Source organism: Rhinatrema bivittatum, chromosome 8 (genome assembly GCF_901001135.1).
Source record: "Rhinatrema bivittatum chromosome 8, aRhiBiv1.1, whole genome shotgun sequence".
NCBI lineage: Eukaryota > Metazoa > Chordata > Amphibia > Gymnophiona > Rhinatrematidae > Rhinatrema > Rhinatrema bivittatum.
In genome coordinates, this window is record NC_042622.1 from 52,463,060 (window position 1) to 52,487,674 (window position 24,615).

The following is a 24,615-nucleotide window of genomic DNA, read 5'->3' on the forward strand; positions in this document are numbered from 1 at the left end:
AGCTCTGGTCATTTGCTTGTCACATTGTTTTGTAACATTGAGGCTATCAGATATGATCATACTTTATAACTTTTCTTATTTTAAATTTACTATTACACTTTTGGCCGGATTTTCAAAAGGTTACGCACGCCGGGCCTATTTTCAAAAGGCCCGGCGACCCGCGTAAAGCCCTGGGATGCGTGTAGGTCCCGGGGCTTTACTAAGGGGTGGGGAGGGGCGGTCCAGGGACAGGGTCAGAGGCTCCAGGCACAGCGGCCATTTGCCGCTGTGCTTAGGATCGTGCACCGGCAGTTGGCCGGCGCATGCAACTTACTTCAGCCCCAGGGCTGAAGTAAGTTTTGTAATAAAAGACAGAAAAAAGAAAAGGTAGGGGGGGAAGGGCGGGTGAGGTAGGGGAAGGGAAAGGAAGGTGGGGTGGGGGATAGGGAAGTTCCCTCTGAGGCCGCCCCGATTTTGGAGCAGCCTGGGAGGGAATGGGGGAAGGCAGCGCAGCTCGGCGCATGCAAGGTGCACAATTGTATACCCCCTTGCGCGTGCCGACCCCCGATATACAATCGGACGTACATGTGTGTGCACCGGGTAGCGTGCGCACATGTACGCCACACGCACTCCTTTTAAAATCTACCCCTTTATGTATGTGCTGTTTTGTACCCCGCCCCAATCATTGGAAGGTGCGGCAAACAAGTAATTTTTAAGTACGCAAGCAAATCATTAAATAAAGACTGAGATCTCTCTCCTGATTGGTGCACATCAGTATCTCCCCCCCCTCCCCATGACATACTGCTTGCTTGAATTTCAGCATCACCAATTTTGCATTGCATCCTAGCTGCCAAGCACTCGGCCACCCCTTCATCTTTCTTCGATCACTCCTCATTTTGTCTATTCCCTCAGAGGGTTCCACTCTTTTGCTGATCTTTCTAGTGAAATCTTCTAGATCCTAGAGTGGCTGAAATTAGAATAAGGGGCACAAATAATCTAAAGACCGCAGTGCTATCAAGTGAGCAGCCAGGAGAACTCCTGGAGTTGTTTCATGACTGCACATCTGCCACCATGTGAGGCCACTGAAACTCGGGCTGGGATTACTGCTCATATCTGTTGTTTCTTTGCCTCCATGTTTTTCACATTCTCTGTCTTCTATCTTGCTCAGGCTGAAGAGAGATCTAATCCCACTCTTGCTGAGGTGTACTTTAAGAAGCTTATAGTGAAGTACAAGAAGCAGCATGTGGTTTCAGGAACACTTACTGTAAGGATTAATTTCCCTGTCACAGCATAGCTGATGAAAGAGGTTTCACTAATCCAGTACAAGTATAAGACCAGCTGACGTAGCAATAACAGAATTGCCTCAAGCACACATATGTCACATTCAGGCCACTGTACTAACCAGCGATGATCTTCACTGAAATGAGCTGGTACCACGAGACGTTTTTATCGCAATACCGGCTCATTTAAATTTCATGCAAATGCATTTGCAGGGATTTTGAAACTGTGGACTTTATCACAAAAGAACATATTTATTTATTTATTAGCCTTTGCCCTCCAAAGTTCGGGGTGGGTTACAATGATATAAGCATAGAAGCAATTCTACCATACATAATCAATTAAAATAAACTACAAAATAAGACTTAAAACAGGATCGCATAATAATACAAATAAATACAAAAAAAAACCCATTTATATTCTCTCATAATCTGCGGGATGAGAGCTCAAGAAACTCACGATGATATAAAGCTGCTGCGTCATTGGGAGAGAATTAGGGTGGAGTTGCGGGAAAGGCAATTCTGAAAAAATATTGCCTGGATTGTAAAAGGTCTACACGCGTAAATCCCAGGGTTTATGCACATGGCTGGGCCTTGCACACACTGTGCAAATTTTCAAAGGGGCTTGGCCACGCGTGTAAACCCCGGTTCGCGCACAAGTGCCAGGCCTCTTCAAAGGGGTGGGCTGTGGAGGGCGTGTTCTGGGCGGAGAGAGGTGGGGTGGGATAAAGGCCAGCCGGGATAGTGGCCATTAGCACTGGCAGCTGGCCGGCACGCGTAAATTACTTCTGCTTCCGAGAAGCAGCAAGAAATAAAATAAAAAAATTGAGACGAGGTAGGTTAACTTTAGTGGGTGGGGAGGAATGAGGAAGGGGAAAGGAAGGTTAGGCAGAGGTTAGGGAAGTTCCCTCCCAGTCCACTCCTTAATTGAAATGGACTGGGAGGGAACTGGGGAAGTGCCGACTGCACTGCTGCACGGACTTTGCATAAATTCATCCCCCTTGCGTGTGCCGCCTGCTCATGCGGATTATAAAATCCGGCGCGCATGTGTGCGCAGCCACCCAGTTTTATAACATGCGTGTGCCAGTGCGCACATGTTATAAAATCGGCACGTCCAGGTGCGCACGCCGGGAACCACGCGCACGTGGACGCGGTCACGCATGTTATAAAATCTACCCCTATGTTTTTAAAGCTATTTTAAAATCTTTTTTATTTATGAGAAGTCAAATGTTCTGCAGGCGGGTATTCCCGAGTGTGCGCCCAGCCAATGATTTCTCCCGCGTAGATGCCAATCTTACTGTTTGGACAGAAGGGATTTCTAATAGTGCTTGAGAAGATGATCTGAGTGCTCTGGTTGGTGCATAGAATTTAAGATGATTTACATGATATAATAAATTCTGAGTTAGAGAGGCAACTTTGTATTGGATCCTAAATTCAAACGGTAACTGATGTAGGGTTGGCTTGGCATAGCTGGAGTAATATGTTCATGTTTTGGGGTATTGGTAAGTAATCTCGCTGCTGCATTTTGAATTAACTGGAGAGGTTTGATAGAATTATTTGGAAGACCTATGTATAGTATATTGCAGTAATCGAGGGATGTAGTTAAGTTTTGTGAAAAATCACCATTTTGCCTGATTTTCTGGCGTAATTTTGCCTTTGTGAAATTGCTAATGAGCTGATTTGCATAATAATTCACTCATTAGCAATTTAGAATCATTTATGTGAGGGCTTTGCAAACACAAAATCACGCATGGAAAAATAGCAAACAACACATGTTAAAAATTTGGCGTGCTGTTCGTCATTTGTTTTTAAAAATGTATATTTTTCCTTTATTGACAATTCAAAGCAAATTACATTCAGGTACTGTAGTATTTTCCGGCACGTTATCACATTTGCGAAGCAATTTGCACTTTATGTCATCTGCCTCCTTGCCAGTATCTTACAGACATAGTTACTATATTATATAGAGGCTACAGCAATCACCAGTAACACTTATGATTAGACTGCAAATTTTTGTTTAAGTAACTAGATTTTGAAAGAAATCTTTAGATCGCTAATTTTATTCTGACTGTCCAGCCTTACATCAGCTCTCCTCTACTTTTAAGATGCCAGGAGCCCTTTTATTTTGTATTTTTTTTATCCTTTCATCTTTCAGCCCTTCCCCCACCACAGCCATCATGCTCCGGTGGCCCCGGAGAAACTCGCCAGCCTGAGAATCAGAAGCGAGTCTCCTCTGAGGCACATCCTTTGCGCTGCTTGCTGGCCAGCCGAGGCCACCATTAAAAGCGTTAGCTTCCCTGGGGCCTGATGCACCCGAGACTGCTGTTCACTGATAGATGAGAGATCCAAAATCTGGATCTCTTGCACTGCAGAACATAGCTCTGCAGGCTGAGCCATGGCATCAGCCTGCTTGTGTGTATCTGCCAGTGGAGCAACAAGAAAAGATGTTGGAGCACATGTGCACCTGAATCCACATATTTAAATGCCAGGTATGCTTCTGGGAGGTGTTTCAATTTTATGCCCACAACTATAGGGCCCAGTTTCATGGATGATCATTTTTCCCTTAAAATGTGTAAATCTCTAAGGGTGGATCTTCAGTGTGAGGCACAGAGCTTAAGCTAGCTGATTAAAACATAAGCTGGCTATCTATTTTTTTTCAGGCAGCATCTAGTTGACTAGGTTGTAGCTGAAAATAAGCTTACACTGAGCTGGCTGAAGTTAGCCAACCAAATACAAGCCTGCAATAGCTGCACCTAGGTTTGGCAGGATAGGTTAGCCATCCAGAGCTGAAAATTAGTGCTAGGCGGCTCACTGTTTCTCCTCAAACCAACTCTTGTCTCACTCAGTAGAAGGAAAATATCACCCTACAGAATGTAGCTGAATAACTCCTTATATCACTTTTTAAATCGACCCCATGTGACCAAGGGCAGCAGAACACCTTTTTGGTTGGGGGGTGGGGAAGGGGGCCAAGCACTGCCCCTCCCCACCCTCTGTCGTTCTATTCTCCTGCCCCCCCCCCCCCCAATCTGGTCTTCCTTTTTTCCCCACCTCCTTCTCTCTCATTCTCCTCCCAGCCCCCTCTCTATTCTCTCCCTCTTCATGATTCCCCTTCCCACCCTGATCAGCAGCAGCAGTAGCAGGAGGAAAGTAGTGGTGCCTTACATAACATAGGAACATAAGAACATGCCATACTGGGTCAGACCAAGGGCCCATCAAGCCCAGCATCCTGTTTCCAACAGTGGCCAATCCAAGTCACAAGTACCTGGCATGTACCCAAACATTAAATAGACCCCATGTTACCAATGCCAACAACACGCGGTGGCTATTCCCTATTGATTATTAGCAGTTTATGGACTCTGCTGCCTGGCCTGTCTGTTGCTTTGAACAGAGTAATGTTTGGTTCAAAGCAGTTATTGGGCCCAGAGCTACCGAGGTAAAATTGCTGCTGACAAATTGCTGCTCGCCTCCTTCTGCCACCAAACAGCTGCTGCCCACCTGCCTGCTTGGTTCTGGATCGCCCACAGTCATTCTGCTGGAAGAGGTAGATTTTGGTCAGGCCATGGTCCCTTGTGGCCCATCCCATTCCAACCTCTATGAATGTGACTATCAGCGATCCACATATACCCCCTGCCACACAGCCAATAAACAGACAGCCCTGGTGAAGATGCTGCACTCTTACAGAGATCACAATGTATGTGCTTCCTCATCGTCCTACTGTGGTGCGCGTACATACATCCTGCAACCTGATAACGTGTGCACATAATCAGAATATTTTGCAGGGATTCAATGTCATCCAAAGCCACCAGAGTAAAGCTGGCGTGTTTTTAAATGTCATCAAAGTCCCAAGATGGAAATGTTTCCTAAGATCATTACAAAATATAGAGAGATTTTTCATGTGCAAGAATGAGAATAATGGATCCTGAATTCTCTCTGATTTACAGCAGTTGGAGTTTCAGGCAAAACATTTTCTGCCATCTTGACTCTATGAGGACATAATATCAGGCACTATCCTGATGACTCATTATTGACAAAGCCTGGAGAGGTAATGTCTAATTGGAACCCTGCAAGGATAAGGTAATAACAAACTAATTGGAGCAAGACTTTGATCATAAGGCTATTTCCTTTTAAAAGGATATGATGCCTAATAGCAACTAATCTCTCGGGGAAAAGAAGATATAAAAAATATAATCTTCATCATCATAAAAAGAGTCTACAGGCTCATTTTCATGAAGCTTCAAAGAGGAAACCGAAAAATTACCCACGATGCATTATTTTTACATTAGAACCTAGTTACACCAGATTGACCACAGAATATTGAGTCATTAGCCACTCAATCATGGTCTTTTAAAAAAAAAGTTATTTGCTATTTGCTAAAATTATTCCATTAGCTGAATTTGTATTCATTTTTTCTCTCTTTTATAACATCTTGATCACAACAGAGTTGAAAAATCATCTCCACCTAGACCAAACTGTATTCATTCAGAAACCCTGTTATAGTGAAAGTATGGATAGAACATCTCCTAAATTCTCATTTCCTTCCAGTAAACAACCACAATCACCCTTTTGCATGTACAGTAGGAAGTGCTTACCCTGATAATCTTAGAGCAGACCAATGATTCGCAATGAGGCTCATTTAACTGCCATGAATATTTGAGACTGGAATCCTCAAGTAGTGAATGAATGCTATTGCCACGAATGGCATTGGTAGGCTTTCTGCTCACTGTCTGCATTTTGTCCTCTCAATTCATTCACTACTGACCCACTGCAATAAAATCTGGTCTCTTTACAGGATGTGGCCTCGAAAGCACATATACGTCATTGATAATGCGATAAAAGACATCACAACTTGCAAAGAATCCAATTATCTCTAGGAGCAATATGGCTATCAGAATGCTGCACTACAAAAAGAAGGAGGCTGCAAATGTATTCCTGTTAATTACTGAAGGATTTTTTTTTTTTTAATTTTGCCCATTCAGGGCCTATGGGAAAAATTCAGTTGAATCAGGTCATTAATTAGAAATGATATGTCCAAGAGGTTTACAATGCATTTCATATGTTAATGACTTGTCTTATACCATGCTAATGTAATCCCATCCCTGGGTGTGGTCTGCACACCGATGGGCTGGAACCACTTCTGGCTAGCTGACACATAAAATGTCTTTCCCCTAGGGTCTGAATTCTTTGTTGGGTGGGGTGAAAGGTTTCCCTTCCAAGGCCTGAAATGCTAGAGGTGCCTCATATTTTTCTTATCCCTGGGAGAGGGCTATTTTTCCTTCTCATTGTGTGCTGTGAGTGCCAAATAAAACACAGGAGCCACTGGGTAAGTGTCCAAAATAAAAGTCTTTACTGTTGCAAAAGTCAGATGGAATATGGCACAAACTTAGTCCTCAGCATCACAGAATTTCTCATTTGTTACAGTCCTTTATCTGTGCATGAATTTCTATACCAGGGCAAGGAAAACATCCATCTTCCAAGGTTCGGTCAAGTGGAGTTTCTAAGTGGGCAAGTCATCCTTTTGTTGGGCAGGAAAAACCCCTTCCAAGACTGGAAAAAAATAGAAAGTCACAGTCTCTGCAGAGAGAGTCCAAAACATCTCTCTCCCCGGGGTGACGGCTCCTGATGGCTGTCCTCAGTGCTCTCAATTGTCCTTACTCACAGCTACTTGATCTTTCTTCACTTCACTGCTTTTCTTTCTCTCTCTCTCTCTCCCTCTCTGGATCCCAGATGGGAGGGATCCACTTGGAACAGACAGCTCTCACTACTTCAATACAGGAAAGAAGGGACAATCACAAATCTTCCTCCTGGATCTTAACACTGGAGTTGCTCCTTGCAGGAAGTTACCACCATACCTCCTTCCTCACTGAGGATGTGGAGAGGCACGTCTTCCCTAACCTGGGCAGCCCCTGTACCCTAAAAACCTGTGGTATCCAGGGTCTCGCTAGGCTCCTATCAAGAAAACCTGAAAATCAACCAGAGGGAAATCCCTACCAGCCAGTGAGTGGTCTGGAGGGAATCATCTCTTCACCCTGCTCAGGATCCCCATGCAGGATGGGCCTGAAAATGAAATGCATAAACCACTCTTAACACCTCCAAACTCTCAGCAAACCATAAGGGACTTCCCGCATCTCTCAGTAGACAGCTGCTTTCTTCACAGGGGAACGGCCATTACAGTTCCTTCAAAAAGATGGACTGCATTGGAATGGTACCTCCCCACATTCTCCACCCCACCCTGCTATAACTAAATGGATTTTACCCAGGGCACTACTGCTAAAGCACCAGGAGGGGCCATTACACTAATGTAGTAGGCAACGCCATTAAACTTATTCACAATCCCATATCAGCCCAGAATTGAGAGCTATAATAAACCTGTTATTTTGCTGAATTTTGAAGCTGTATATTTTTGCCCAACAATTTAATTTCATACTACTTCAGAAAGGGAAAACATGCCACAGGAAAAAACAAAAAGGATTCATCGAAAAAGTACAGTGGAACTTCTGCCAGTGGTTTTTTTTTTTTTATAAAACTTCCTGGCACAGTTGTTTTTCAGTAGGAATTTGTCCCTGCAAATATTTGATTTTATTCTCCCCTTAACATGTGCTTTCAAAATAGTACACGATGACTCTCCCTTCTTGAAGAGGAGCCTCTTTTAAAGCATATTCTTGGCAGCGCTAATGGCTAGCAGGGGCCATCACTATAGCAGTAGCATTTTTGACCCATCACTTGGCATAAGAACACTATCTTTGCACTAAGCTTGACCCTTATCATAACCCATGATTTGGTGTAGTGATCAGTGCTGTAGGCTTTTAAGTGAAATCATTTGGATTTGGTTCTAGCTTTTTGTTTCTGATCTACAAAAGGAGATAAAATGGAATCAAATCAAAGAAGGGCTACCAAAATGCTGTACAGCCTGCACTATCGAAAATCTTAAGGGCTAGAGATGTACTGCCTAGAATAGGGGTAAGTAACGTTGGACCTTGAGTGCCACAGACAGGTCTGGTTTTCAGGATATCCACAATGAATATGCATAAGATATATTTCCATACACTGGATGCAGTGCATGCAAATCTCCCTCATGTATATTCATTGTAGATATCCTAAAAGCCAGACCTGTTGGTGGCCCTCAAGGGCCAGAGTTGCTTAGCCCATTCTAGAAGAAAGAAAGGAAAGAGGAGATATGATACAAACATTCAGACTGTAGCAAGGTTCAATAAGGTATCAGAGTGTAGCATTTTCCAAAGAATAAAATGCTTAAGACAAGCAATTATCATATGAAGTTGAAGGAGGGAGCTCAAACGAATTTCAATAATTTTCACTTCGAGGGTGGTGGACCCCCTGGAACTGACTTCTAACAGAGGTAGTAGGAGCCAAAACAGTGGCAAAATCCAAGTAAGCATGGGATAGACATGAAGGGATCTTAGTATCAAAGGGAGGGAGGGCAAAGTCCACAGATAAAGTAAGATTTGAGACATTACAGTAGACCGGAATCAATGGACCAAGCATTCTTTGTCTGCCATCTACTTTCTATTAATAAAAGGCGAAGCATCTATCTTACCTTTACTGATACAACTGTGAATTAATTGCTTTGTCTTTTTGATTGGAGGATGTTAAAGACAAAGTGGCTGAGCATGATGTTTTTCATGATGACTTGATATGGGCTTTTATTTATGAAGAAGTTTATCACAGGTCAACTTGAGGAAGAACTGTAGAAGACAATTTTCAAAGTCATTTCCATGGATAAAAAGCATTTTACCCATGCAAATGAGCCCTCTGAAAACTGCCCTCCCACCATGCATGTATTTTAGAGGAGGCATTCCCAGGAATGTGTTTAGGTCAGGGGAGGAAAATAACGCATAGAGATTGCATTTTCAACTCTGCATGTTATTTCACATGGGAAAAGTACCCGCAATACTGCGTACCCATGCAATGTTTTCAAGCAAACGTACTTGCATGCTTTTTGCTTTGAAACCTGGGGCAAAGTGCACAAGTAAAAAGCACCAATGAACTTTGCCCCAAAATGCCTAGTTTGAAAATTGCCCTCATTTTGTATAGGGGCTTATAACTGGATGATTTATGGATTGTTTTCCCTCACAGTAAGAAGGGTTGGCACATATAGGATCCAATTTAAGTATCAGTATAAAGTAGGGCAAAAAATACAAAAACTTTACAAATTGGTTTGCTTGCATAGCTTTGAAATAGAACTTTTTGTCCAAGGATTTTATTTCCTGCAGATTTTAGTCAAGAAAGTAAATAGCTTTGTTCTTTTTTTAAGACAAAGGGGGTTCATCTTGCAGAGGTTCTCTTCTGCACAAATCTACCAGCTCCCTCTGGATATAATAAATATTGTCCTTCTAAACAGGTTATGTGAGCAGAATTTTTATTAACCTCAAAATAATCATATATTAAAAAAACAAAAAAAGTACAACTTTAAATATTAAATAATAAAATACCATCACCAGCCCTAATAGTGGAGGGAAATGGCAGGAGATGAAAGATGACCCTGATCCTAGAGATGTTTTGCAAGAAGAAAATTATCTAAGTTGCTAAATAGCTTATAATTTGTGATACCTACAGGCATAGAAGGAGAACAGTAGTTTTGAAAAGAACAAATGCATTTGTATGTGATACCAGAGTCAAAGATGATGCACAAATCCAATGCCATAAGGCATTTAAACTAAACGATGGGGGTGGCAGAAGGACAGTTGAGCATCACCCCCCAACAAAAACAAAAAAAAAATACAAAAACAAAGGAAAAGGTTGAAGGGGATAACAAACGTCAGTTGAATAAGGTAAAAAACAAGTCCAAGAAAAGCAGTAAACAGAATGAGAGAAACTGGAGAGCTATCAGCACAAATGCTCGTAGTCTGGGCAATAAAATCCCAGACCTGCAAGCCCTAATGGTGGAGGTGGCTTTGGATGTTGTTGCTGTTATGGAGACGTGGTTCACAGAATCTCATGATTGGGATCCGGCCATACTGGGCTATAATTTGTTAAGGAAGGACAGAGAGGACAGAAAAGGAGGATGAGTAGCTCTCTTTATATCAACAATAATATCCAAGCATTTGAACTGCAAGGAATAGGGGGTAGAGAAGAAGCATTATGGGCTGTCCTAAAAAAAGAGGATGGTGCATCCATTTTTACTGGAGTGGTTTACAGGCCTCCGATTTAAATGGAAGAATTAGACAGAGAGCTGGTTGAAGACATCCAAAAGGTAGGAAGGAAGGGTGATGTGTTGATTGTTGGAGATTTTAATCTGCCGAATGTAGACTGGAAGATCCCTTCTGCGGAATCTAACAGAAGTAGAGAGATAGTGGATGCCCTGCAAGGGGTTCTGTTCAAACAAATGGTAATGGAACCCACAAGGGAGGGAGCTATTCTTGACTTAGTGCTCACAAACGGGGATAGTGTCTCAAATGTCTGGGTCAGGGTCCACCTTAGCACCAGTGATCATCAAACGGTATGGTTTGATATTGCAAATAGGATACGGAGAAGTCACATGAAGACCCGAGTTTTGAACTTCAAAAATAGGGACTTTGCTGAAATGGGAAAACTCCTGGAGATGGAAATTGAAGACTGGGAACAACTGTGGGCCAAACTAAAAGGAGCAATCACAAAAGCAACTAATCTTTATGATAGAAAAGTAAACAAAAGCAAGAGAAATAGGAAACCTATCTGGTTCTCAAAGGAGGTGGCTGATAAAATAAAACTAAAAAGAACAGTGTTCGAGAAATATAAAGGATCCCAAAAAGAGGGACACAGGGAAGATTATCTGGCTAAACTGAGAGAGACAAAAAAAGTAATCAGGAACATGAGCCTTCAAGATCACATAGGTCCCTTCTTCAGATATGTCAGCAGCAACCACAGGAGTCTCTGACTCCAGTCATTAAGGGTTGTGAACCGGTATGTTTTCCTATGTATCCACAATGAACATTGATTAAGTTTATTTGCATTCATTAGCTTGACACTAAGGTAACTTAATTCTGTTCTTTATGCATGTTAAAACAATGAAGCTATATGTGGTGTAATGTATAAAGATTAGTGATGCTGCAATCTCTTTACAATTAGTTGGCCACCCGATTTGATGAACCCAAGAAGATTCTAAAGGTTTATCAACTGATTTAAAATACCACTAATACAAGTTCAACCTCAAATATGTTTCATATCCTTAATAAAGATGAATCAAAAAGTACCTCAAGGTTGTAGCTTGTATTTTCCTTTGCAGAAATGTATGTGAAAATAAAAGAAACAAAGAGAAGCAATAATAATCCAGATTTGGAAATCTATTGGTTTACATGTTTCAATGAGGCAAAAGTTGTATGAAGAGGGATCTTATTACTTGCTATGGTAGCCTGGTTGTATCAAGACTATTCCAAGTTCACTGGAGTATAGAAACAAAGGATCCAGTTTTAAAAAAATCAAAGTTTAATTAAAAAATCTGTCTGTCTCAGGCAATTACATCCCTAGCTGCTAGTATCCCAAAATCATAATAATAGTTAAATGGTTTATTTGAAATGTTTGAAGTCTCAGTACACATCCATTAGAGCAAAAGTCCAAATCATAAGAAGAAGACCAATTACCTCTACACTGATAGATTTGCATTAGCTCCCTATTGATGACTGAGTGCATCAAATACAAAATAGGTATGTTAGTTTTCAAACTTCTTAATGATCACTCCTGTCATTGGGCGAATGCTATTCTGAAATTTTATCAACCCTCATGTCTCTTACTCTCCTCACAGTGTGGTCTCTTGGAAATTCCATCTCCAAAAATAGTGTGACTACACATTACACGTGAATGTGCTTTTTCAATTGCAGGACCTACTCTCTGGAATTCTTTTCCAATCGAGATCAAGCAGTGTGATTGTCTCAAGAATTTTAGAAAATTAATTAAAACTTTTCTTTTTAACCTTGCCTACTTTTTTCTTTTTTTCTATTTACCTTGATGCATAATTTACTGTCTCATTATTTTAAGGTTTTTTTATATTTTTATTTTTGTTTTCAGTTAATTGTATTAATTTAATGTATTTATTATCTGTTTTTACTCTATTTTATAAATGTTATCTTATACATCGCCTAGGCCTTTCAGTGTTAGGTAATTCATAAATTCTCAATAAATGTAAATGTAAAATGCAATAGATAAAAGAGAATTCTAGTTTTTAATCTCCTGGATTAAATGGCCATGAACGCTTCACTTGCTATAATCTTTGTTTTAACACAAGGTGCAGTCCACCTAGGGCAGCTTTGAGGGTATATTCAGAATATCATTGGCAAACTTGCACACAGTAAACCCATTCTGTCTGTTCTGTGTTTGGAAGGATTTCGCTTGTATTTGTGCAATCAATCTGGCATTATTTGCGAGCAGTAAATTCACTAGAAAAAAAATACAAATTTCAAAGAGTTGGGTGCTGGGGAGCAAAGCACTGTGGCAAACATAACTGTACAAAAACCGCACCACCAACACTCCCTTTCTTTAGGATGATTTAGTGCCTCCCACCTCGTACTCCTCCTTGAAGTCATAGCCTTGCCCTCGCTTCATCTGAGTGATGTGCTGCAGCAGGTCAGCCACACGGATCGCGGGCTGGAACTGACCCCTGGGATAGGACATTTCCACCGGCTCACAGCTCCTGTATGGATGAGTTTGGATGGTCAACGTTGGCTGGTTCAGTTCCAAGTGGCTGCTGTCTGTTTGAAAAATGGAGAATATTTAAAGCAAGAGAGGTCATATCCCCTGTCTGTTTGTTGTATTTTCAGTTTCTCAATGCTCCACTGCATCCATCCTTGGCACAGATATAATAGCTCTTAATCTTCACCTACTATCATTGTTCAAATGTGGTAGCATTTCCATATTGTTGTCATAGTTTTGTTTATTATCATAAGATTAAACAACTGTATGCCACAACTCAAAGTAACAGAGAGCTACAGATATGGCATAAATTAGAAGAGGCTGAAGGAAAAACTATGAAATTATAGAATATAATAAAATATTACAACTACAAAGCTGTATTGATAAATCATTGGATATCATTGCAACATTTTGAAAATTAAATTGTGCAATATTATTAAATATTTCTGCTAGAAGAGGGGCATGGCTTAAAGTTCAAATTATAGCTCTGTTCTATTCCCAGCAATCAAAAAAAGCAGTATTATTTCCCTGGTAATTCATATAATTTTGTTATCAAGGCACTGGGAGAGAGATCTGGACATGGTTATTCTCTCTCTCCCTGAACAACCAGAAGAGCCAGTTAAAGTTTCTTATGACTATGAATGGGCCCACTATTATTATATTTATTTATTTTATTCAATTTATATTTATTTATTTTATTCAATTTATGTCTTATTGTACACCTGTGGTGTACAATAAGACATAAATACTAAAATCATAAACAGTCATAACAGAGAATAAAATTATGTAAATACTTTAAAGAATAACCAAGTTTTACATTGCTTCCGAAATGCACAGTAGACAGCTAGCTGTCTAAAGGACAATAGTACTGCATCCCATAGTGTAGGGCCAGGACACGCAAACGCCCTTTGTTTTAATTCTACTTATTTAACTCTGGGGATGGAGAGTAATGCTTGCTGTGTAGAGCGCAGAGCTTGACTAGGCTGATAATAAATAACCTTAGTCAGATAGCATGGTGCGCAGTTGTGAAGAACATTGAAAATTACACAGGTGACAGGGACTCAATGGAGGGCCTTCTGCACTGGTTGCATATGGCTCTGCCTACTGATATTAGCAATCAGGCAGAGGTATTTTGGATTACTGTAATTATAGGATATTTTGGAAGACCATTAAGTAAAGAATTACAATAATCAATGCATATCGTAACAAATGACTGCACTAAAGGGTGAAAGTTGTCTTTCTCCAATAATAGTGCAGGTATCTTATGTTCCAAAAATGAAGGAGACTAGCTTTCACCACTGTACTAATATATTTCTCCATAGATATTGTAGGGTCAAACCATACACCAAGAACTTTAATTTCAGGGCTTCAAGGTATGAAATAGGATCCAATCTGTAAATAGGGGCAATCAACCTGCCAGTGTAGCTGTTTTAGCAACAAAAGCTGTTTTATTATGATTTAACTTCAGTCTGTTGTTTAACTACCAGTGCTCAATTTTCTGTAAGAAAAGGTTTACTTTGGCTATAAATTCAGACCGATTAGAATCTAAAGAATAGTATATTTGTATGTTCTTGGCATACATGATATATTAAAGACCCCAAGACTCAATCAAGGCTTTTAGGGGAGCCATATAGATATTAAACAAAACCGGGGAGAGTATAGATCCTTGTGACACCCCTGAGATCACTACCTGTTCCTGGAGAGGCTCCTCCTTCTCCAGTGTCCCGGCTGAATTTGTAGCCATAACAATGAGGAGAACCAGGTGAGCACTTTGCCCCAACACCAAACTCTTCAAGTTGTAAAGGCCGCTGAGAGTTGAGATCAGGACATTGTCTTTCCCCTAAATCCAGATTTCTCATCAGGTCATTAATTACTGTTAGATGTGCAGTCTCTGTACAATGCCTTTGCCAGAATCCATTTTGATTAGCTACCAGAATGTTATCTGCTATGAATTCAGAAAGTTGCCATTTGACCATCCTCTCAATTAATTTCACAATAAATGAGAAATGGATTGTAGTCCAGAAAATTGCAAGAAATCTATGAAACCTTTTTTTAGGGTTGGGTAAATAATAGCTTTTTTAAGTTTAGAAGGAAAAACGCCTTCCTTCATGGAGCCACTTATAACTTTGGCTGGTTAGGGTGCCAATGTCAGAGGTGCTCCTTTGAATATGGTTGCAGGGATTACATCTGGAGAGGTGGCACTGGCTTAGCAGATGCAGTGAAATCCTGGATGCCCTTTAAGGTAATAGAATGGAAATGATCTATGGTTGGTGAATTACCAGCACTGAGAATCCCTGTTTTTACCATTAGCTATAGCGATACTATACATTTTATTATTATCATTTTTTTTTATTATCATAATTTTGGAGGTGAAGTTATTCACCATAGCTTTAGCCTTTGCCTCATCATTGGCATAATCTGGAAAATAACCAGTGTTAAAAACTGGGGGTGCCCTCAGGTTTTGGCAATATGGAATAGATTAAAAGGCCTATTTAAAGACATGGAGAGCTGGGCAGCATAATAACCCTTTTCTAGCTCTCTTATTTTATTATTATGCTATCAAATTTGCTTCCTATATTTCATGCAGTTAGGGGAAGATGGACACTTTCGCCATTGTCTGTCACCCTTCCTATTGATCCACCTCAGAGCTCTCAACTTTTCTTTGAACTAAGGGTCTTTTTATTGATTTTAATATTCCGGCCTTTTATAGGGGCAGTGCCATCAGTGATATTTACCATATGGTTTACCCATGTGCAATACTTCTCTTCTACAGAACCAATTAGAGGGGGAACTGGGAGGAAAGAAAGCCATACCTCCTAACAGAAATTACCACACTTTCCAGCTGTAGTGAGGCACAAAACAAATGCACACACAACTGGACAGCATGGATAACATTTGTCTTGTGGCACACCCAGTTGCACCGTATTGCTTACACAAGTAATGTTCTGTTTAAGGTCTAAACAAGTGTCCACCCAAACAAGAAACAAGTCAGATGAACTACAAAAGGGAACCTAAATAAAAAGTATAGTGGCCTTTGTTGCCATATTTTGTATGTGGCAACACCCCTGATATTCTTTTTTCTTATCTGAAATAGAGTAGTAACAACCACAATGTACACTTCTGCTTCATTCCAAACGCGTTTCATAGATGTTCTTCTCTATTGAATTCATGCCCATCAAGTTCATATCATTACCAGGCAAATGCCACAGTGTAGATGTCATGTTTTGGCAAGGGATAATACATATACCATCACTACAAAGAGGAGAATTTTCAGTCATTTAACCAGGTAAACTCATTATCTAAGAACTGCCATCACTCAGTCCTGCTAAAATTTCATATGGGTTGTCATAGAGCAGCGGACCCCATTCGGTTGGATTTTCAGGATATCTGCAATGAATATGCATGAGATAGATATGCATAGATTGGAAGCAGTACAGGCAACTCTATCTCATGCATATTCAATGCGGATATCTTGAAAAGCTGTTTGACCGGGGATCCCCCAGGCTGGGTTTGGGAATGACTGCCATAGAGTGTATACTTTTAGCCGGATTGAGGGAAAGCATTCCTCGGGTGGGCAAGGGGTTTAATTTTTGAAAAGAAAGTATGCGTGTACTTTCCTTTTGCAACCTAAGTACAGAGTACCAGTGAACTTTGCACACAGATGGGTGATTTGGAAATTGCCTTGATAAAGATCATGTGAGTAAGTCAGTGGATAAACACTGATGGAAAAGAACACAAAAAGTATTATAAATAAGACGAACATAAGACTCATGCATTTTATAGCTCAGAAATATATTACAAATTTTTTTCTCTGCCGTAAGTTAAAAAAGCAAAACATTTGGTATTCTGTCTTTGATCTTCAATCCTGTATCCAACAGCGTAAATGGGGAAGGCCTCCTGGTGATATCTATCAACGTCAAAACACTGAGCAGTATCAAACTGGCTTGAAAACAGGAAGAATGACAATAGTTTTAAGCCTGATAAGGCACTTACTTCAATTCTATTTCCCCCCATTATTAGTCCCATCCTATTACATTTTGCTTTCTGTAGTCCTGTTTCTCATAGCAGAAAAGTAAGATTGCATTTATAGACTTGGTGATACATCACTTAATCTCTTACTGTAATGGCTTCCCAAACCTGTCCTGGGGAACCCACGGCCAATCAGGGTTTTCAGAATGCTCACAATGAATGTGCATAAGATTGATCGCCATACATCAGAAAACCAATATGTGCTCATATATCTCATGCATATTCTCGTCCTGAAAACCAGACTAACTGTGGGGTTGCCAGGGCAAGTTTGGGAAACCTTATCTTACTGTAAGTTGATTTGCTGCATTATGAGAGCAATTTTCAGCAGCAGCTAGCTGCAAGTTGCAGATTTTTAAAAGAAACTTCCCTTGCATACTTCTGTTGGCTCACCCTGCCCCTGTCCCCCCAGTACCACCTATTTTTCTTATGGTGAAGAATATGTGTGCTATCAGCAAAATGATAGCACACATATTCTGCTGGGGTCCCTGGGGGTCCCTGGGGCAATTCTTAAATGGAGGTTTTTCCATGGGTAAACACCCATTTGCTTGCAGAAATTCCTTTGAAAATTACCCCCTTTAGCTAGCCAGAAAGTGGCTTGGCCCAAGGGATATGATTTTTAATATAGTTTGTTCTGTTTTATATTTTTATAAATATTTTATATTTGATATGTTTTGTAAACTTGCCTAGAGCTTATACAGGATAGGCAGTCAAATAAAATAAAATCAATAAGTTAGAGAAGACACTATTATCTGCTGCTTATTGTAATATCTGGAGTGAGTCACTATAATGATGAGACCAAATGACTGGATAAAAGCTCTGAGTAATACAGTTTCTCTTATCCTCTGAGGACTGGACAAAAATGTTCTTTCCAGCAGGACAGTAGCAATAATAGTGAAAATGTTCTAACCAAAAACACTATACTAAGAACACAACTGAAATGATATGCTTGCTTGCTAGGAGAGATGTGCACAGTCTAACACAAAATAGGTGAATTTGAGCCTGGTTTTCAAACCAGGGAGCTCAGGGATATTCAAAGTGGACCCATCAGTCTGAGGAAACCCATCTGCTTCACATCTTGACTTCCACAGATCAGCCTCATATTCTGCTGCAAATGTTTTTTGTTTTTTTTTTTGCTTTAGGCTTGTTGAATTGTCTGGCGCTCATCTTAAAGAAATCTGCACATCCATTATTGCTGGCCACAGTAAAATCTTTAGCATGTATTATTTTTCCCCTCTAAAGGCACATTTATAATTGTAATCCCCCCCCCCCCCCTTTCGTAGGGTGGACTGAATGAAGGGGGTCTCACCGTTCTCAGAGCTTCTCTTTACTGTCCTGAACCTCTTTATATCACACATGATTCAAAATAGCCTCTGGGACTGCTAGGGTTCATCTGGCAGAGGGGGAGCTACTATCTCCTGGGCCTCTGGCATATTGGTGGAAATCTCAGTCTTTCTTCATAATTCTCACCCCAGTCCTTTCTCATTGCTTAGTAGATGAATCTTTTTGGATGAGAGGCACTCTTGAATAAACCATGGAGTCAAATGATGGTGTTCAACTGAAAAACTTTAATTTAAAAATCAAGATCCAAGCTAGGATTGTAAAAATCATAAACAGCAAAATAAAAATCATGATTACGAAAGCAGTGGTCTCTTTATCCATGGGGTGTCCTCTGATAACTCTTCTTCCTCTAACTGAACCAGTGTCCGATATCCCTTCCCTGTGAAGGATGGGAAAATTCTTCTCAATAACCAGCATACATAGAGGGAGGAATGGAAAAGTCCATTTGTTCCAAAAACTAGATGACTCCAAAACGTCTTCAAAAACTTGTTACAAAACCAGCAGCCTATATCCAATGATTACTGGTAGTGGGACAAAGCAGATAAACTTCCAACTCCTACAGCAAGGGGGTATTGGTCTTACAGCTGAGCAAACAAAAATGTCTGGATCAATAATCTTCACCTCCTGATGTCTTTGTCCTGCTGCTAACTGGTCGCAAGCAAAACACCCCCAGAGCAAATCCAGTCTTTCTAGAGAGGGGGAAGTAGTCCTCCTAGCAAGGTACTGATCAGGAAAACCACACCCTTCTTTTCTTACTCCTCAAAAATCCTTCACGTCAAATCTTGAGGCCCACCAGACTCCTTTAATAGACTCCCAACTCAACTCGACTTGCTTTGAGCATGCCCAACCCCTTATTATATAGTCTAAGCCTTCCCTAGAAATGGGATGGGCACAAATAAGGGGAAGTAAGATTGATGCAAAAAACCCTAACTTGAGCACTGGGAAAAACATTTAGTGCAGGAGGAAAGTCCGGTCAAGTATTTATTGTGGGAGGGACAAAATCACAGACCAAAAATCTGCTCTCTTCCTCAACACAGAAGTTCCATCAGGAGGACATTCAGAATTGTTCTTAGAAAGGCAAGGTGGGTTAAACTTGGAGAGAACAAGCTTGGGAACTGCTGAATGAAGAAATACAGGCTTGACAGTTAGCAAAAAGAGCAGCACAAACATATATACAAGCCAATAATTAATGAGAAAATAAAAGCAGCATTTGTTTGCAGCAATAACAAATCTGCTAATACTAATAAGAATAATGACACCATGCAATGTCTCAAGATGGGAATTCAAGGCCTATTAATTCTGCTTTGTTTCTTCCCCCACCTACTCCCTATTAACCTTCTGTAATACGAAGGAGACACGCTTTTATTGTGGGCCACTTTCAAGATAACAGAAGACACTTAATTTTTCTGTCATTAGGCTGCATGCAAACCCAATTTCACAACTCGCTTCTCCCTGGAACCTTAATGTTACATTTTTATCAGCCTCAATTAAAACACGTTACGATCCTGTTATTACGTGGGGAGCTTTAAAACTAATGGCCGATCCGATTTGCTAACACAACAAGGCACATAAACCAGAACTCAAATCATCTGAACCCTGTAGGGATAATTAATCATTTCCTTGCCTTACCTGGTTCTTACTTTCAATATTATTTAACTCTCAGATTGCAAGTTTTACCAGTTTGATTAGTAGAAACGATAGATCAGGACTCTGGTGTTTTTTTTCAATCCACTTCCTCTAGCTCAAACACTATCTACTACCAATATGACCTTTAAAATTTTGCTTTAGAATAAAATGAAGTTAGTCAAGATGGATATGGCAGAAAAGTAGGTAAAAAAGGTGGACTTTTTGCTAAAGCAGCTGAGTTGTAGGGGTGTGGGAACAGCTGTTATAGTAGGGCTGCCAAAAACTATTTTTCATCCTTTTGCAGAATGGAAGCCAAAACTTATGCACTTCAAATCAGGGACTGCTGCTGTCACCCGGCATTCCTCGCGTCAACACTCATGCTTAGCTAAGAAAGTTTGGAGTATTCCATTCAGTAGTGATAGAGTTAATAGGAACACATACTCCATAGGCACCATTACTGTTTAATATTTGTTTTTGCATTATTTTAGATTCCCTTCTATTCCTTGGCTTCCTTCTTAGCAAATGTGTTTTGGAACAACATCATCAATTACTGTACAGTGCACCCACTGGTTCTGATTGGATCATATTGATAATGATGTTATCAGTGATGTCACTTGTGATCCAATCAGATGCTATTCTGTGTGAGCTAGTTTGTGCCGCCATTTTGGCCATGACTGCCCTGCGGGGTCCAGGAGATATCAGGTGAGACAAACTGCAACCATGAAGAGATTTTGAAATACTGGAAGAAGTGTAGAATCAGATTTAACAGAAAAATGAACTACATTCACTATGCAATATTTTAAAATTCCACACAGTAAGGAACAATGGCCATCTAACCTCAATAAAAATGCTGATTTACAGTATTATAATTAAAATTCTTCAAGTTGTTCCCAGCAATTCTCCTTGACTCCACAGAACAATCATGGCCAAAATGGCGGCACAAACTAGCTCACACAGAATAGCATCTGATTGGATCACATGTGACTTCACTGATGACATCATTATCAATATGATCCAATCAGAACCAGTGGGTGCACTGTACAGTAATTGATGATGTTGTTCCAAAACACACCTGCTAAGAAGGAAGCCAAGGAATAGAAGGGAATCTCTAAAATAATGCAAAAACAAGTATTAAACAGTAAAAGTTTATTTAATGTGGGTTGAGGGTTAATATTTATGTGTGCTTTTATAACACTGCACAATGCAGAAAGGTACTGCTTGTTTCTAAGGAAGATGTATACAGTTTTTAATTAATTTCCTATACTAGAAAACTTGGAATAATAGGGATGATTCACTCACTGCCATGGGATTTCAATTCTGGGGCTCCTACTCTATAATTTGAAGACATACCGAGACTCTACTGCAATTTAAATTGATGTTGAAAAATAAAACTTTTTTTTTCCATTACTGTGGGTAGAGGTACATAAAATAATTCCTATTGTATTCTTGTGAACCTTGATCACTGAATTACCTTAAAAGTTTTTCATTTCAGTCATTTATCAAGAGCAGTTCTTTCAAGTGGAATCCACAATAAAATAACATGCAACAGGAAACTGCAGTTGGTTGTTCAATAATAGCCTCAGTTAAGAGATTAAACTGAAGATGTGCTTTAAAGTCTGAATTTTGCGGGGAAGGCAATTTTCAAAGCAATTTAAAAGCATTTTACCCTTTTAAATAAGCTATCTAAAATTGCCCACCCACCCTCAATGGATCTAGAAGCACATGTGTTATTCCACAATGAGCTAGGAGGCGTACCTGAGGCCGTTTAAGTCGAGGGAGGAAAGTAATAAGCACACAAATTATATTTTCAAATGTATGCGTGTACTTTTCTAGGAAAATTCTACTTGCACAAAAAGCAGGTACTTAGTACACACAATACATGTCAACATGAAAGTACATGTGTGCATTCCTGATGAAAATTGCTGCAAAGGCTGTGAGTACAAAGTACACATAAACTTTGCATGAATATGGGCAGTTTGAGTATCACCCTCATAGTGGGTAATTTTTGAAGCCATTTTTGCTGGTAAACAGTGCTTAATCAATGGAAATGGCTTTTGCATAACTGCCTGCATGATATGCCAGTTAAACTTATGTGTTTATGGACTGTATGTGCATTAATTTACCCGCAGTCAGCAGGGGTATTCCCAGGGGCGAGAACGAGGAGAGATTTGCACTTGCATGCTTAGTTTTACATTTTCAAAAGTATGCATGTAATTTTTACCAATTAAAAAAAAAAAGCTATGCACGCATATATGTGGGTAAAACATGTGTGTGGGTAGTTTTGGTGGGAAAGCTGGTATAAAGTCTATGGATAAAACGTTACACTAATTCAGGTACTTACAAAATTACCCCCATAATGACTAACTTAGAATATAAGAATATAAGAAGTTGCTGGGTCAGAATGAGGATCCATAAAGCCTAGCATCCTGTTCCAACAGTGGCCAATCCAGGGTACAAGTATCTGGAAAGTACCTAAACATTACCTAGATCCCATGCTACTGATGCCAGAAATAAGCAATGGCTATTCCCAAAGGGGTAGATTTTATAACATGTGCAAGTGCGTCCATGTGTGCTGGCGCATATATGTTATAAAATTGGGTGGCTGCACACACATGTGCGCTGGATTTTACATTCCGCGTGTGCATGTGCGGGCGGCGCACGCAAGGAGGGGATCAACCTTTGCAATTTCTGTGCGGCGACACAAACAGGCCTCCCCCAGTTCCCTCCCAGTCCGCTCCAATTAAGGTGCAGACTGGGAGGGAACTTCCCTACCCCCATACCTAAACTCCCTCCCTCGTCCCCTACTCTCCCCACCCCCTAAACCTCACTGATCTATTTTTCTGTTTTGCAACTTACTTCACGCCCAGAACTGAAGTAAGTTGTGCTAGTTATCAGGACAGCATACAATGGCGATGTCCGGGCCCGGCTTGCCTTTTTGAAGAGGACCACAACTTGTACACGTTCTGGGGTTTACACGCGTGGCCGGGCCCCTTTGAAAATTTGCACAGCGCGCGCAAGGCCCAGCCATGCATGTAAACCCCAGGATTTACGCACGCAGGCCTTTTAAAATCCGCCCCTAAGTCAACTTGATTAATAGCAGTTTATGGATTTCTTCTCCAACAACTTATTCAAATCTTTTTTTTAAACCAAGATACACTAACTGTCTTAACCACATCCTCTGGCAATGAATTACAGAGCTTAGCTGTGCAATGAGTGAAAAATAATTTTGGAGGAAGGTCACATGATGTGGACTGAGTGCGAGAAAGAGTTTCCTTGATGTTCCGGGGCCCCACTCCCCGTATTCTGCTCCTAAACAGCTGCAAACAGAATGCTGGTAGGGAAAAGATTGGCGAATTACCACAGCGGTTATCGGTAGGGCAATCTGAGCTGTTGATGGCAACCAAAGTGACCCAAAAAGACAAGGGTAAGCAGGCATCACATAAAATGGTGGATAGTGCCAATAATCCCCTGTCACCACAGAATGTTGTCGGGGATTCCAGGGCTATTGCTACAGTGATTATATCAGCGATGGATGGAAAGCTCAATAAAATACATATGCACTTTGACAAACTGCATGCATTACTTACAGGTACCACTAAGTGCATCACCGAGGTGGAGGCACATCTATTTGGGGTGGATGAGCAGGCAATGAAAGCAGCTCAGGCAGAGGTGGTGAAGGCAGAAGCAAAGCTGGAAGACCTTGAAAACTGCTCTCAGTGGAGTAATTTGAGATTTATTTGGTTGCCAGAAAGTGTGAGTGAGTGGGACTTGCGAAGTACTCTGGAATCAGGCTGATGACGATATCTAAATTTGCGATGCGGCTGGAAACCATTCAAATAGAACAGGCTCATTGGTTGGGAGTAAGAGTCAGCAACCAAGGCAGTCCACGGCCTGTGAATTTTAGTCACCAAGAAAAATTTCTGCTGCATAATGTGGGCAGTTGAAAAGGCTACGTCAACCCTCTTCCCACGCCCCTCCCCCTCCCCGATTACAAAGGCTTACGTAGCTTAACGTTCGATAAGTTTTATTTGATGATTAAATAATGGCCGCAGCCCTTATAAATACAGTAACAGCAAAATGCAATACAGCAACAAGCCTTAATAGCATAATAATACAACTTGTATAACTTCATTAACTTAACTACTGAATTAGCTCTTGATGACCAGCGCTACCCCTTGCAAGGAAGTGCTAAGCTCCTAATTTTTCTGAGGCTTGTGCACCGCCCCCCAGCCGTAGTAGCCGGGCAGCTACCACTGACACCTGGCCGTCGAAGCCACAGCGTCATATGCCTGGGACCCGACCGTAAAAGTCAGAGTCGTTTGGTCAAAGTGCCTCAGTGCTCCCTCACCCTCTTGGCCGTCAAAGCATCGAGGATCTGTGTGGGACCTGTTGGGCCGCTGGCCCCAGTAAAGGCTGCCTGCTTCAGTTCTCTGGGGCCACTGGCTCCAGGGCCGTCCCCTACTTAACCTATATGCGGAGGTGTGACTAGTCTGGTCACTGTGCAACACCAGGGGCTGCAACAAGTATAGCCTCCCTCGAGCTAAATATAGTGGGAGGGGCACAAAGAAACTGTGCCGGCGTTGCCTGGGCAAAAAGGGGGCCGCTCAAGCCGCGCATCCCCTTTTCAACCAGGGGAACGCCCGCCAGGCCAAGCCCCACTCCCCGCCCCCCCCCCGAACCCACCCTGCCTTGCCTTCCCCGCCCCCATTGTGTCCCACTTCCTCCAATGGAGTCGTGAGCTCTATAT

The 24,615-nt window shown here is 41.0% G+C and overlaps 1 protein-coding gene across 6 annotated transcripts in view; it reads right to left on the minus strand.

Annotated features, from left to right (window-relative positions):
- Positions 1-24,615, minus strand: part of PTPRT (protein tyrosine phosphatase receptor type T) — a 1,509,925-nt gene that overhangs the window by 81,389 nt on the left and 1,403,921 nt on the right. For all 6 annotated transcript variants that reach the window (XM_029612345.1, XM_029612346.1, XM_029612344.1 and 3 more), the window contains one exon: positions 12,747-12,934. In XM_029612345.1, the coding sequence (XP_029468205.1) occupies positions 12,747-12,934 (188 nt within the window). The remainder of the gene's footprint in view (positions 1-12,746; positions 12,935-24,615) is intronic.